The sequence below is a fragment of the Aspergillus niger genome, assembly GCF_000002855.4.
Source record: "Aspergillus niger supercontig An18".
In the NCBI taxonomy this organism is placed as follows: domain Eukaryota; kingdom Fungi; phylum Ascomycota; class Eurotiomycetes; order Eurotiales; family Aspergillaceae; genus Aspergillus; species Aspergillus niger.
This window is the reverse complement of record NT_166533.1, coordinates 246,194-259,432: the sequence shown is the minus strand read 5'-3', so window position 1 is coordinate 259,432 and position 13,239 is coordinate 246,194. Positions and strand designations below refer to the sequence as shown.

Genomic DNA, 13,239 nt, shown 5'->3' with positions numbered 1-13,239 from the left:
CAGCCACGGCACCACGAAATAGGGTGTCTGTCATGTCTCGGCTACAGCCATCATCTCGCTTACATGGGGTGTGGAGACGCAAGTCGTACCCCAGGCTGGATAGGATCCTTTCCCGGGTTCCTTGCATTTGGCTGCGTCAGCCACGCGACCTTGTATGATGAATGCCCTGTAGTCCAAGTGCTCATCTGCAAGCAGGATAAGCACGTGGGCTAACTGCAGCCAATGATGGGTCGATGTGGTGACTATTCACTCACTAACGGCTAGTGAACTTTAGGGTCTCGGCATCGGCTGTCGAGGTGTATACCTCTGAGCTACTTGGAGGCAGCCATGCTGAAGACTCACTCACCTTCGCTCTGTGGTCAATATTTGCATAAAAGCATAGGCGTGGACCAGGACCGCTGATTCCTACACTGACGAGGCTCCCTATAGGGTGTCCTGGTTGACGACCACATTTGAATGAATGCACTTTGGAAGAGGATGGTTGCAGCACTTTTGCAATAGTTCTCATGAGACTAAGCCACCTCGTCATCTTGATCGTTGAAACACAGATCACAAGTTCTGTGTGGGTACTAGATAGTTAGATACTAGAATAGGATCAACCCACCACATAGCAATTAAACTTGACTGATTACAGCTTCCCCATCTCTGAGCAGAATTACTGAGCTGTCTTCTTCACCCCCATAAACCAATGCACATTTGTAGTCGGATACATAACAGGCGACTTGCCAGACCGAAACTCCCAGTTCTCCAAGCCAGCCGCATCCGACCGTCTGACTAGATCATGCAGCTCATCAGGAGTCCGGCAGCGCATGATGGACACAAAGCCATCAAAGACCATTAGTAGAGGTGCCAGAGGCAACACAAATGTGAAGAGCAAATGTAAGGGTGACCGCCAGAATCGAAGCAGAGTGTACTGGAATGCGATCAGTACTAAGCCAGGTAATATAAGCATCGAGCTGAAATCACGCGCGGTGAGTTCGAAAATACTTAATTCTCGTCATCAGTGTTTATCCATACTAGCGAAGCAAAAGGTCAAGGTATGTGTATGTATGGGGCTTGATGACATACATGAATGCATCGGCCGATTCAATCGCGCTCCGCAACATGGGCATAGCAAGAGGGTCATCGAAATGGTGAAACGCCACGTTGAACATTCGACATTCCTTCCGGATCTGTGGGACCAGTCGATCACATTTGGTCGCATCCACTGATTCAGAGATGTAGGAGATGTTTTCTTGTTGCTTGGTGAGGGCAGCCCATTCGCGCGGATGGGGGTTGAGGTCGGTCAGCAGGAACTGGGCCGGGGGGAGATGCTGGGCGCGCAGGCGGGCGTTGAGAAGTCGCTCCAGGGTGGAGGATGGGCCTCCTGCGCCCGAGCCCAAATCGACAAAGGTGAAAGACGAGATGTCGGGAAAATTCTCAGCAAGGACGTCGCAGGCAACGTCGGCTGAAGAAGCCTTGGCGATCGGTGGCAGGCGCAGGTTCCAGCAGTGGGTGAGGCATAGCTGAACATATTCGATGGCCTTGTCGGGACACCATGGCTGATCGGCGATTTCGAAGAGATGAAGGCGGGGGAGGATAGGCATAGCGATCGTCTGGGGGTTCTCGTTTGGTAGGAGGGGCAGATTGGTCTGGGACGAGGTTGGAGGTGGATTCTCATTTATCCTCAGCGTTGCTTCTTTTCGCTCTCCCCTCGGTTCCGCGTAGATATACTTCTTCTCACCTGCAGTAGTTTTTCCATAGTGTGATTTTGGCAACGGAAGAGGACACTCTGTGATTGCTTCCGACCGTCACCGGGCACTCTTCAATCCGGTTCACATCGAATGCTCTGATTGGCGAAACGAATACTGGCGGGGAGTCCCGGTACTTCAGAGTAGAGGAAGTGATAGTCCGGAAAAGACATGATGATGGACTTGACGAGGCTGACAGGCACAAACCTTAATCGCTCCACCAACATTTTCACTACGTCACCATCCCAGTATCATTCACAGGTCAGAAGGATAGTCAATTCTGCAACACAAAAACTGAAACAAACAGGTTGCAGCCACCCTTTCCACAGGAAAGCCGTTCGACTCTTGGCAGGTTACCGATTATCCGGTCGCGGGTGGCTATCATCGGTGTGGGGACACCGAGTAGGATAGGTCACAACGGCATGATATGATAAAATTAGTAGTAGTCGCAAGGAGGTTGACAGGAAATCACAATGTATGATTGGTTGTCGATTACTGGCTTCGTGCCGATCGGACCAGCCACGCGGCAGTGAAACAACTATTCGATCAGATCTTGCATTCCGATTTTCATTTCATTTCCATATCTGAAACCTGAAGCGATGGGATATCAAGCTAAAAACAGAAAACATTTCGAGATGTAAGGGGCAATTAGAAGCAAATCTATGGTATGTATCATCAACATGCAACGTGAAATCTCTATATTTACAGAACCAAGAAAACACCGACCAAGACTCCCGCCACCAGCGAGACAATCTGGCTGCGCGGCACTGTAGCCGAACTCTCCTTGTCCGACTTGTCGCTCGAGGCCGTGGATGTGGCTGCCGCGCCGGTCGCCGTCGCCCCCGTCGCCTTGGGCACGGCATCCGATCCGGTGCCGATCTCCAGGACGTGGTCCTCGCCGGGGTTGAAGTTGGCCTTGGCCAGGGAGATCTCGTTGTTTCCGAGATCGTAGACGACGTATGCGCTGCGCAGGAAGGTATCGCCCAGCAGGGCCTCATTTTCGATCACTGCGAGGCCAAACGTACAAACGTTCATGTCGGTCATGTCGGAACTGGCCTCGAGGATCATCTCGCTGATGTCAACGCTCATGTTGAAGGATCCAAAGTCGAACAGGAAGGTGAAGTCTTCGTCCTTGACGTCGCACTCGATCACTCCGTACCCGTACTCGCTCAGGTATTGGGCACCGACGGCCTCGTAGATGCTGGCTGCGGCGGAGGTCGGGATGTAGGTCAGGGCCGTGCCGCTGTCCAGCACGGCGGGGATGGGGAATTGCGTGGCGCTGTTGTTGACCGAGACGGAGTTGCCGTTCTTCTCAAGGTGCACGGCCGTCAGGTTGACCGCGAACTCGACGTACATGTCTTCGATGGAGACGATAGGCAGGGTCTGCAGGCTGCCGTAGTACTTGGCGGTGTTGACTCCGCCGAACAGAATGGTGCCTTTTCCTTCGTCGAGGTCATCGAGCCATAGACTGTAGGCCGGCCAGTTGATCGCGCCTTGATCGACGAGGGCTTCGGGGAAGTTGGTGTATTCACCACCACCGACGGTGGCCTGGCTGGCTTCATTGCTGGCGTATCCGATACCGAGGACCCCCTCTGCATGGTAAAACCGTTAGCAAAGTGTAAAATGAAAGTGAGGGAATAGCGAAGACTTACCCTCGGAGTCGCCGTCATATGCGACGGCAAATTGAAAGTTCGTCAAAGTCACATTGGAGAACTTTAGAGTATCGTTGACATAGTCGCCTGTGGCTTCACTGCCGTCGACATACTGGATATAAAACTCATCGTTCACGAAGGTGTAGGTGGAAGAAGCGCTTGAGTTGTAAGAGCCGTAATCGGTACAGGGGCAGACGGACGAGTTGGCCCCATTGACCCAGAGATCGCTGCTGCCGGTGTCCAACGTCACACTGACTTCCTGGCCGGGAGTGCCGAGTGTGAGGTTCATCGTGTAGCCAAGATTCGTAGCCTAGAAACCTGCATTAGCGACCGTCATAATTCCCCTGATTTGAGACTCGGGATGGGAACATACCAGGTTAACGAGGTCGGCCGAGGCCGTCGATCGCTTCCGACGGGACCGGTCGGCGATCTGACGACGTTCAAAGTTGAACTGAAGAGTAGCGGGTTCATCGCGCTCGTGGATAGAGAGGGAATAGGCGGACTGGGCAGCCCAGGCCAAGGAAAGAAGAGTGGTGCTCTTCATGGTGTTGCTGTGATGGTTCCCTGTCTCACGTAATTTGGGGGCAGGAACTTGCCAGGGGAGTTTGGGGGTGCGGAGCTTCTTATATGGTCGGTGCAGAAACGATGGATCTGGGATCAAAAGTCGCCCATGGGAGGCGCAGGAGGGGCACGGGGAAATCGGAGAACTGCTCAGCCTTGCGCGGTCGCTTCGTCTTGGCCTGTTCCTGAGTTTTTTTAACAGCAAGCCATCCTGCGTCAGACCCGCTCCAATGTCAGCCTTCAGACCCTTGGGCTGTTGCTTTTGCGGAACACGCGCTGGGCTGTGAAGAGGCTCTGTCTGGTAAAACCAACGAATCCCATCAAGGGGGAAACCTAGTCAAGTGGGTCGTTGGCAGGCAACCATCAAATGAAGAAGTGATCCATCCGCCACCCCGAGGAAGAAAGAAGAAGAGACCTGCGAGACTATTCCCTCCCTCGAACTAGTGAATGACCGGGGTTTTACCTCCGTCGGTTTTACCGGAAATGATGACTCTTGGCAAGACATGGTCGCTGACATGGCACTCTGATTATGACATGAATATCATCTCCTGTCCATTTGCGATTGAGATCACAACTAAATGCTGTTCAACACTGCACACCCAGCCAGAGTGACGACAAACCCAAAGTGGGATGGCGTGGCCTCGCATCCTCGGATGCAGGCGGAGGCACCCGATTCTTCGTCCAGCGCTAAAACTTCTTTGTTAGTCACCGCGGACTTGTTCCCCCTTATCCAATGACAAGCTGTCATCCGCGCGGTCGACTAGAGTTAGTTAATAAGCCGTCGCGGTTAGCTAACCATCCTTCGACTGGAACAAGAACAGAACAGCTACTATTCCAGGTTAGCATTTGGGGCATTTGAGTTTGTCGGTTTCACAGCCTAGTTCAACGGGCCTTTGCACAGTACAATGCAATTTAATCCCTGACAATAGCGCCTCCTTCGTGGTTATCGGCCCGTTCGCCTAGAGATCAAAGAGCGCTTGGCAAGACCCTGATTCGCATCCTGGCCGTGAACTGCGATATCCACTTCGTATAGGGTGGATCGAGGGGCTAGTGCTACCGTTATATTAAGCAAAACTTTTGCTATCATGCTCGCCTTGAAAGGGGTATTGGACTTGCACTGGACTTGTTATCTTGACCATATGACGGATTTTGATGCAGGACATGGGATACTAGCCATCATCTATACGCATGGAGAGTAACCCCTCAAACTCGGAAGAAAGCAGCGGTTGGAGAACTCTAAAATGCCATGCTCACCTCACGAGAGAAGTCAAATCAGGGTCCACCATATCACACGCTACTAGCCTCGACAAAATCTCAGACCAATCCAGTCCACCAGAAATCTATCTATCTACCCTGCGCTCAGTCCACTCTCCGCTGATTTTCCCTAATAATGAGAACCCAAGCTAGCGACAAGTCGTCCCATACTCTCATTTCTCTAAAGCCATGATAGTGCCATTTCACTACTACACCTGCCCAGTTCGGTTATCTTTAAGATAAAGCTATCTAATACTTTGGTTCGGTTCACTGTGCCGACGGACTCCGTATCGGCCGTGAGCGCTTCAGTCTTTAGCCCTGGCTCCAGGTACCTGGTGGCTCGAGCTCAAAATCAGGCTGAGGTCCAGTCGGATATGAGTCACTGCTATGACGCCTAACAGCATGACTAGACGACTAGAAGACGAGCAGATGACCCTAGTGTCGGCTAACCTTTCTTGGCTTGTTGGCATCGAGGCTTGTTGGGGTGATGCGAGAGATGTCGCGGGGGGTAATGGTCTACGAGGGGGCGATGAGCTTGGCAAAGCGTCAACTGTGCATTCAAGACATATTTTTACAGTGGCAGTTCGGTGAAGGTCAGACTCTGTGGGAATCTTATCTTGAAAGCTTCCTTGATCGGTGTATGACAATACTGCCACACTCCTGGCAAACGGCCACCAATATGTCATGTTCATGGACGATTCGGGACCATGCTAAGTATGCAACTGACCGGTCTAGTTCACTTCACTAACAATCACTAAACTCGAATATAATATGCACAGCCCCGTCGGAAAGCCGAGGATAGATATAGAAAGCTCTGGTGGGGACATGATAGAGCGCTCTCTCTAACGGTCTGACCATGTTCTGTAAGCCACAGTGGGGATTTAAACAAGCCCATCCTAACTGGTCCTGCCTTCATGATAGCATCTGAACTATTGTTGTGGCCCTGGGACCCGTAGGAATCAGCGCCCGATGTGATGTTGTTTCTATACCACCGTCGTTTGGGAGCTGTATGCTTGAAACATGTCAGGTGAGGAGAAGAACAATACAACTCAAATACCAGTGTTTGATACTCTCTTGTATTTGACCATGATGCAGTGAAGGTTTATTTTAGAGGAGATAGTTTCGTAATTCATGAAGACAATTACCCAGAAATCAAGTGCATGTGCGTGCATCAACCGTCCAGGTGATTCTATCTCGTGGAGTCGAGTACAAATGTATGGAGATAATTATATTATATTCTTCCCTGTGTTACATGAAACCTCATCAATATTGAGGCTAAGCAACATCTTATCTATCAAAAACACAATGATATATAATCTATGTATCTGTATCTACTCTCAAAGAAATAACAATCCCATGCACAAAAAAACCACGCAAAAAGATATGACAAGAGTGGGATTCGAACCCACGCCCCTTTCGAGACTAGGAATGCTCCGAAGAACATGCGAGATCAGATAACCTGACCCTAGCGCCTTAGACCGCTCGGCCATCTTGCCCGTTGATGTAATTCTGCCTCTAACCCCCTCATATTCCACAATCCTCTTTATTTATTCATGGTCTAGTATCACAACAACACTCCCTCACCATCCCCGCCACTCCCCTCGCGACATCCCCTCCCATCCCATCCAAACCCTTCAGCACCCCTTCCCGATCCCCTTCTCCGCGTTCCTGGCTCATTTTAAATTTCCCGTCCATTCGCGTCACAGTCACTTCGATCCCGATGATATTCTTCTTCAGGATGTTGATGTATGCGTCTGGCGCTTCGTCGACGGTCCATGCTCGGGGACATGATTTCTCCTCCGGGTTGTTATGAGTATAAGTATCACTAGTACCGGTGGTAGTATACCCCATGATCTCCCCCTCACAGTGCGCTGTTAGATCGCGGAGTTGTGTATCCAAGAACATCGAGGCCTGCTCGCCGAGCTCTCCCTCTGAACGGGGGTTGTAGATCCGTGCGCGGCCGTAGACTTGCACGGCGGCGTAGTTCCATGTTGGGGCGACTTTGCCGGTGAGGGGCTTGGTGGTGGTGTAGAAGTGCGGGGTGATGTAGCTGTGGTAGGGGGAGGTGAAGAGGATGAGGACTTCGGTGGGGAGGATGGATTCGGGTTGAGTGGTTAGGGAGTCGAGGATGGCAGAGCATTGGGGGTTGGCGCGGGCGATGTGGCCGCGGAGTTTGACTGTGTTACTGTTATCGGCAGTGCTGGGAGGAGGAATGTCGAGTACCCAGGGAATGTGGGTGGATTGGAGTAACGGGTGTGTAGAGGAGGGGATGGCGGTAGTGAGGACGCCCAGGGGGTTTTGTTGGATGAAGGTGTGGAGGGTGGAGGGGGTGGAGTCCGTGTATATCTCTTTCATGTACATGTTGTATTGTATGTATGATATTTGTATAACGGACAGGGGAAACCAAAAAGAGATGGATAAGATGGTGGTGGAAAGCAAAGCAAGGGGGACAAGATGCAGATAACCTTAGATCTTGTCTCCGTGCGGGGTTGGGACAACTCAATTATGGGGTACATTCCTATTGGCTTGTCGGCTATGTTCCGAGTTTACTGTGTGAACTGTATTGTGGTAGTAATTGTCTTTTTGATTTTATGTTCGTTTAGACTTGCATCATGACTGATAGGAAATATGTACAGTGACGTGTAGATGGCAGATGTTGCTGTCCTCCGCCAGAATCATTAACCCCGGAAAATTACCAGGATAGGCGCCATTTCATTCATTGCGTGGCCAGCGCAGGTCAAAGCGTTGCAGTCAAAGCGTTGCAAAGTCTGTCTGGTCTGGGTGACTGGATCGGGATCTGGATTGAAATCGCCCCCATTTTGACTGGCATTTTGTTGCCTGTGGGCTGGATGTCCCTTTCACGGCGCATGTGGGTTGGCCGCGCCAGTCAGTGGCTGGGCTGGGTCGTCGCTAACCCAGTGAGGGTTTCGGTCCTCTGAAGTACGGTGGAGGGACCTTCAGATACGATGCGCGCGTCGGTCGCATATCGATCAGCGACGATAGCTTGTGGGCGCGTGATGCTCGCATAGTGGTGGCGAGACGGGGTTTGTCGCAGATGCAAAGAAAAAGGGAACACAGTTCTTGACTGGTTCTGTAGTAGGATGGCAAATGCGACTTGATTAAAATTGTATAAACCCGGCGCTCGATGTTCGGCCGGTAATCTCATATAGAAGTTGCAAAATCGTCATGACAGCTTAGGAAGTTTAATGGTAGATGCTGCTTCGCTCGCGTTGGCCACTCAGATTGCTCGATGCCGAGTCATACGCCGCCTCATGGGTGACCTCGATTGTCGTGTGCTGCAGCACCACTCCCATCGGGGCCAGCTCCAACCCGTCCTTGCCGATCATCTCCTCGGTGGAATCGCTGCGACCGCGAGCAATCGTCGTGTTGGTCGGTCCCTTGCCATCGATACTGTTTCCATAGTGGTGTGCGACCGACGATTTGTTCGGTCGGCTGGAATATTTGTTGCTGCTGCCGTGGATCCTGGCCTCGGGCTCCAGCACCACGCTGCGGCGACTCAACGTGTACATGAGGGAATCACAGAAGCCACACAGCGTCATGAAGGATCCGGCAAAGCAGAAGTAGAGCACACTGGGGGAATGACCACTGGCGGAAGCCATTCGACCTGCGGCAAGGGGCAAGGTAAGGCAGATATACACCACAGGGTACAAGGCCATGTGGAAAATAACGCGCTTGAGTCGGGTCAGACTCTCAGAGTTGTGCTCGCCCAGAATGGCTGACTCGGCGATTTTCTTGCGCAGCTGAATGAACATGATCGCATATAGGACGACGGTGAAGAATTCAGAGGCGAAAATCCAGAAGTAGTGAGTCCACAGACGCATCGACTCATACTTGGGGGTCATCCAGCACTAGGGTAGATGAATGTTAGTGGCTTATGAAAGAGAAAAAAGTAATGTGAGAGAAAGAATCAACTTACCCAGGCTACAGCTGGATACCACACGTACCGACCGTGTGCTGCGATCGGGATGACAGTCGTGATAACCCCAAAGAGCCACAGGCCACAAATGATGGAGACGAAGAGACGGTGTGAGATCTGGTAGCCCAAGGTGACGTGCATAAAAGTATGTGCGGCGATGGCGAGCACAAACAGACCACTCATAGGATCACCAATCTGCAGCCAGATTCCCTGCAGGAAGCATGCAGGATCTGAGGCGGTCACCGAGTTGGTCTGGATCCATCGCAGACTGATGATAAAGCCCAGACTTTGGATAAAGTCAGCCAGAATGAGATTGAACATGAGCACGACATATTGATTGTAACCGATGTAACGTTTGTAGTGGCGTTTCCAGAAGATAAAACGATAGGTAAAGAAAGTCAACAAGGAAAGAGTACAAATGAGGGAGACGGTGGCCAGCGCCGAGATTACGATCAAGCCCTTGGTCTGCAAACTCGGCAGTGGGCTCATGACAGCCTCGCCCTCAGTGCTTGCCGACGAGGACGAGCGACGCTGCAGGGCCGGACTGGCCGCATGGGCGTCTGCCTCGAACAGCAAGGACTGGATCGCCAGGGACAGCATGATGGGGAAAATGTGACCGGGGGTGGAATTGTTTCAGGCTTCCTTTCCACCGACGGCATTTTGGCCTATATAACCGCTGTGCCCTCGAACCCCCTGGGGTTGGTCCTGGCAGGCAGCGTGGCCAGGAGCCCTCGCCCGCTCTAAGTCCAATTAGGAACGTCGCGTCAAGTGTCGATCGAGGGTACCGTGGATTCGACGGATTCGACGGAAACGACTCAATGCAATTACCGGGGCGGGTTCGGGCATGTGCCGAAAGGAGTTATCATCTTCCGTGACGACTGGGGGGGTTCCATCTCCACCTGGGAAGTTTTGGGAGCGAGCTTGGCTCATTTAGCTGCCTATCTCAACCTGCGCGGCGAACGGCGCCTCTCCTAGTCTCAACCAAGCTTTATAAGAGGGCAATAGTCCGCCTGGAGACGGCTCAAAGTGCGACCTACATGCGACGGTCCCAATGGTTCTAGTCGCTAGAGGGATACCCTAGAAGCGCCACCGAAGCTTGTTATTGGCATGAAAATCCCTATCGGCCGGTTGATAATGACTACGGCTGCTGGCTGGGGTCCCCGGCTGGGGCGACCAGACCATCGTGAGTTATGTTTGAGGGCATCAGACAACTACAAGCAGTGATGGTTTCGATTTCTCGGCATCAGAACCACTCGAAGCCTTAGGATGAGAAGCTATCTCAGTAGCTGTCTTGGCAAAGGATCAGGGTTCACGTCGCTCCGTACTTTTTGCCTTTGTGGCTTATTATTTTTTTTGTTTTCTTTGTTCTTTGTCCTGTCTTGTGTGGGCTTGTGCAAAACCAAGGCCGAATAATATCGAATAATAGTAAACCTCCTGCCAGGCCCACGTGGGGCGGCCAACGCCAGTCGGAAGCCGGCAAGCGAGTCAGAAAGTGGCTCCGGGTTTCATCCTCGGCCATGGAAGCAAAACGCGAGAAGCCGAGCTGGTACTTTTACTTGTGCTACTTTGCTTTGCTTCATAGGTCGGGTATCCCCGGGCCTGTCCCTGGTTCCAAACTTTTTTTTTGCTTCGTGTCTTTACTTGGTTCCTGGCGTTGATCCTCGTATCTGGCCACGAGTGAGGAAGAATAGCATTGACAACAAACTTTGTAAGCATTATGTCGGAAAGCTACGTTTCCGTGTTATTCTTGGCTGGTGGTGGCGATAAAACTGGGCGCCTGTAAAAATTCTCCGCCTCCGGACACGTTTCTGGGTGGCACTCATGGTGGCACTTGTTGTGCGCTATCGCAGGCACCAACGATGATGGTTTCTAAATAGCTCCTCAGCTCCTGGATCTACAGTTGCGGTCCTGTTCTTTATCGCAACCACTATCAGGTGCGGAGTCCCGCTAAGAGAAAAGGGGATGATTAGGGTGATCACCTCATACCGCGCCACGGTTACAAGGCGGGAGGATAAAGAAGCTTCGAACCTTTCGAAGCACGGTCTGCTTTGGGGTTGCCTCTTTCAGAAGGAGGATCAATCTAAGCCGGTGGAGAGGGGATCTCCAGGGGGGTGGATGACAGAGTCAGACACGGCCCTGGATCCATGGTTACGGATTACGCGGGCCGGACTACATACGGAGGACTTTCCGTATGCCGTAGAATCGTGGAAAGCACGATGATCCTTTCTGTGCGCTGGTTTGCGCTCTTTTTTAGTCCTCTTAAAGTCGTCGCTAGTTCTGAGTCTGTTCACAGTGACAGTGTTCTTCAGCCCTATCACTCGTGGAGCGCAAGATGGAAAAGAAAACCGCGCAGTGACATCCACCTAGATCCCATTGTGGTGGTCCAACACATTCTCAACAAACGAAATCGTTGGCCTTGGCTGCAACCTGGCTGGACGCCTACTCGGCTAATGGCATGTCTTGTGTATCGAGTTCATTATATTCTGATTGGGTGTTCCGTGTCAGTGTCCTTTAGAATTGGCGCGGCACAGCGAAGAGATTTAGACTCTCGTCTGAGATTCCCGAACCGACGCGAGGCGGGGGTGGTCATGAGAGCTGGAAAAAAAAGCACAAAAAGTGTACCAGAGCTCGATAGCCTTTTTCTAATGCCTTTGTTCAAATGACTGGCAAGCGGTGGAGTGAAATCCCTGCGTGGCTAGTACTGTATCTGGCCTGGTGGCGTTTTTTAGACTGGCCAGTCGAGAGACAACATCGGGGGTTACCTCCCTTTCGGACTGTCGCCCCGCCGTGCCTATTCCAAAGATCGCCTCAATCACTTACCAAGCCCTTGGGAGGTCTGGGGGATCCTATCACATGTGCTCGATTGTCGTCGACCACCCCTTATAGTCCCTGGGGCACTAGTGTCCCTCCCAGGCAGAAATTTGAGAGACGGCCTCCCGAGTAATTGGTTGGGACTCATCCCACCATGGCGACAAGAGCCTAGTAAGATTGCAAAGAAAGCATAAGCGCCACTCATTGACATCTATGAATAGCTCCATCCTATGCCTCGTGCTCAGAGCTCAGGGAGCTCAGGGGTTCAGTTAGTCAGCGGGTGTGTATTTCCCCTCATGCCTCCTCATTTCCCCTCACCTCCCCTCATACGCCAAGAGCAAATTATCCGGTTGGAACGGGAGGATTCAATATATTTGATCCTTTCATACTCTTATTTCGACCGTTGAGTGCATCGCGTGGTGCACGAGCCCTTCGTGGGCAAACTAGGCAGGCCTCCTGGCAATTCGGGCTGTTGCTTTCAGACCATCAATGCATCAAATAAATTAGCGAGCGTTAGACTAAATAACATGCCATGAGGGGGTTTGGCCCTCTTGGCTCGTGCTCGTTTCCGAACTAATCGTGCTGGAGTGTGTGATGCGGTTGAAATGGCACTGCTAATCACATCTCGCACTGTCAGAACTGGGATGACGCGTCTGAGTCAATCCAAGCAAAAGGCGCAGATTGGCGGTCCTTGGCCACTCTTTTCTCCCCGGGCGCCCCCTTAGCGCTGACAGCAATAGCTGGGATTTCTCAATAGTTCGAACGTCGTTGAGATCAGCAATCATACCTGCTTCTCAATAATACTCAACATTCACCCCGATACCCCTCTGACTAGTACAAGATTTGGTGCACCATCGTCACAGTTCTTCCTGTACAGTTGCTACTAGCTACTATCAGAGGAGGGTTTCATTTGTGTCTGCGCTTTCTGGCTGGCTAGTGCATATATGCGCGTTATCTGTTCTCTGAATTTGGCTAAGAAGTTCTGGCTATGCTCGTAGTTGCTGTCCACGTTGATCACCGATCCTCGCCTCGATGTGTGCACTCAAAATTTGTCCAATTTATAAGAACAATTCGGTGATGACCCGACCGGTGGGTTCCATGAACTATCTACCTTCTCATAACTGTTCTGGTACCTGCATTGAGGAGTGGAGAAGCAAGCAGAGAGAAGCTCTCCTGTTCCTGGCCCCTTTACCCCTTTAGTCTGTTCTCTGCGGTCGATCATAGATATTATGTTCTATTTCTGCTGATAGCGAATTATGATATGATGTGCAGCATACCCCGTAATCCTTTTGTC

The 13,239-nt window shown here is 51.6% G+C and overlaps 5 protein-coding genes and 1 non-coding gene across 6 annotated transcripts; 1 reads left to right on the top strand and 5 right to left on the bottom strand.

Moving 5' to 3' along the window:
* Positions 1–59: 59 nt before the first annotated feature.
* Positions 60–1,586, bottom strand: An18g01330 (hypothetical protein; the record flags this gene model as incomplete). The annotated part of the gene is made up of 4 exons (XM_001398556.3): positions 60–185; positions 347–569; positions 660–986; positions 1,069–1,586. 4 exons carry the CDS (start codon positions 1,584–1,586, stop codon positions 60–62), a joined length of 1,194 nt encoding a protein of 397 aa, XP_001398593.3.
* Positions 1,587–2,432: 846 nt separating this feature from the next.
* An18g01320 (uncharacterized protein) lies at positions 2,433–3,926 on the bottom strand (the record flags this gene model as incomplete). The annotated part of the gene is made up of 3 exons (XM_001398555.3): positions 2,433–3,322; positions 3,383–3,692; positions 3,756–3,926. 3 exons carry the CDS (start codon positions 3,924–3,926, stop codon positions 2,433–2,435), a joined length of 1,371 nt encoding a protein of 456 aa, XP_001398592.1.
* Positions 3,927–6,581: 2,655 nt separating this feature from the next.
* Positions 6,582–6,693, bottom strand: tRNA-Leu (CAG). Its single transcript has one exon. It is a non-coding gene; the product is annotated as a tRNA-Leu (tRNA).
* Positions 6,694–6,748: 55 nt separating this feature from the next.
* An18g01300 (uncharacterized protein) lies at positions 6,749–7,558 on the bottom strand (the record flags this gene model as incomplete). The annotated part of the gene is made up of 1 exon (XM_001398554.1): positions 6,749–7,558. One exon carries the CDS (start codon positions 7,556–7,558, stop codon positions 6,749–6,751), a length of 810 nt encoding a protein of 269 aa, XP_001398591.1.
* Positions 7,559–8,400: 842 nt separating this feature from the next.
* An18g01290 (uncharacterized protein) lies at positions 8,401–9,734 on the bottom strand (the record flags this gene model as incomplete). Its single annotated transcript, XM_001398553.3, has 2 exons — positions 8,401–9,066; positions 9,135–9,734. The coding sequence occupies 2 exons, from the start codon at positions 9,732–9,734 to the stop codon at positions 8,401–8,403; spliced, it is 1,266 nt and encodes a 421-aa protein (XP_001398590.1).
* A 534-nt stretch (positions 9,735–10,268) lies between these two features.
* On the top strand, positions 10,269–11,354 carry An18g01280 (hypothetical protein; the record flags this gene model as incomplete). Its single annotated transcript, XM_059745586.1, has 4 exons — positions 10,269–10,317; positions 10,561–10,680; positions 10,717–10,842; positions 11,035–11,354. 4 exons carry the CDS (start codon positions 10,269–10,271, stop codon positions 11,352–11,354), a joined length of 615 nt encoding a protein of 204 aa, XP_059604979.1.
* Positions 11,355–13,239: the final 1,885 nt, after the last annotated feature.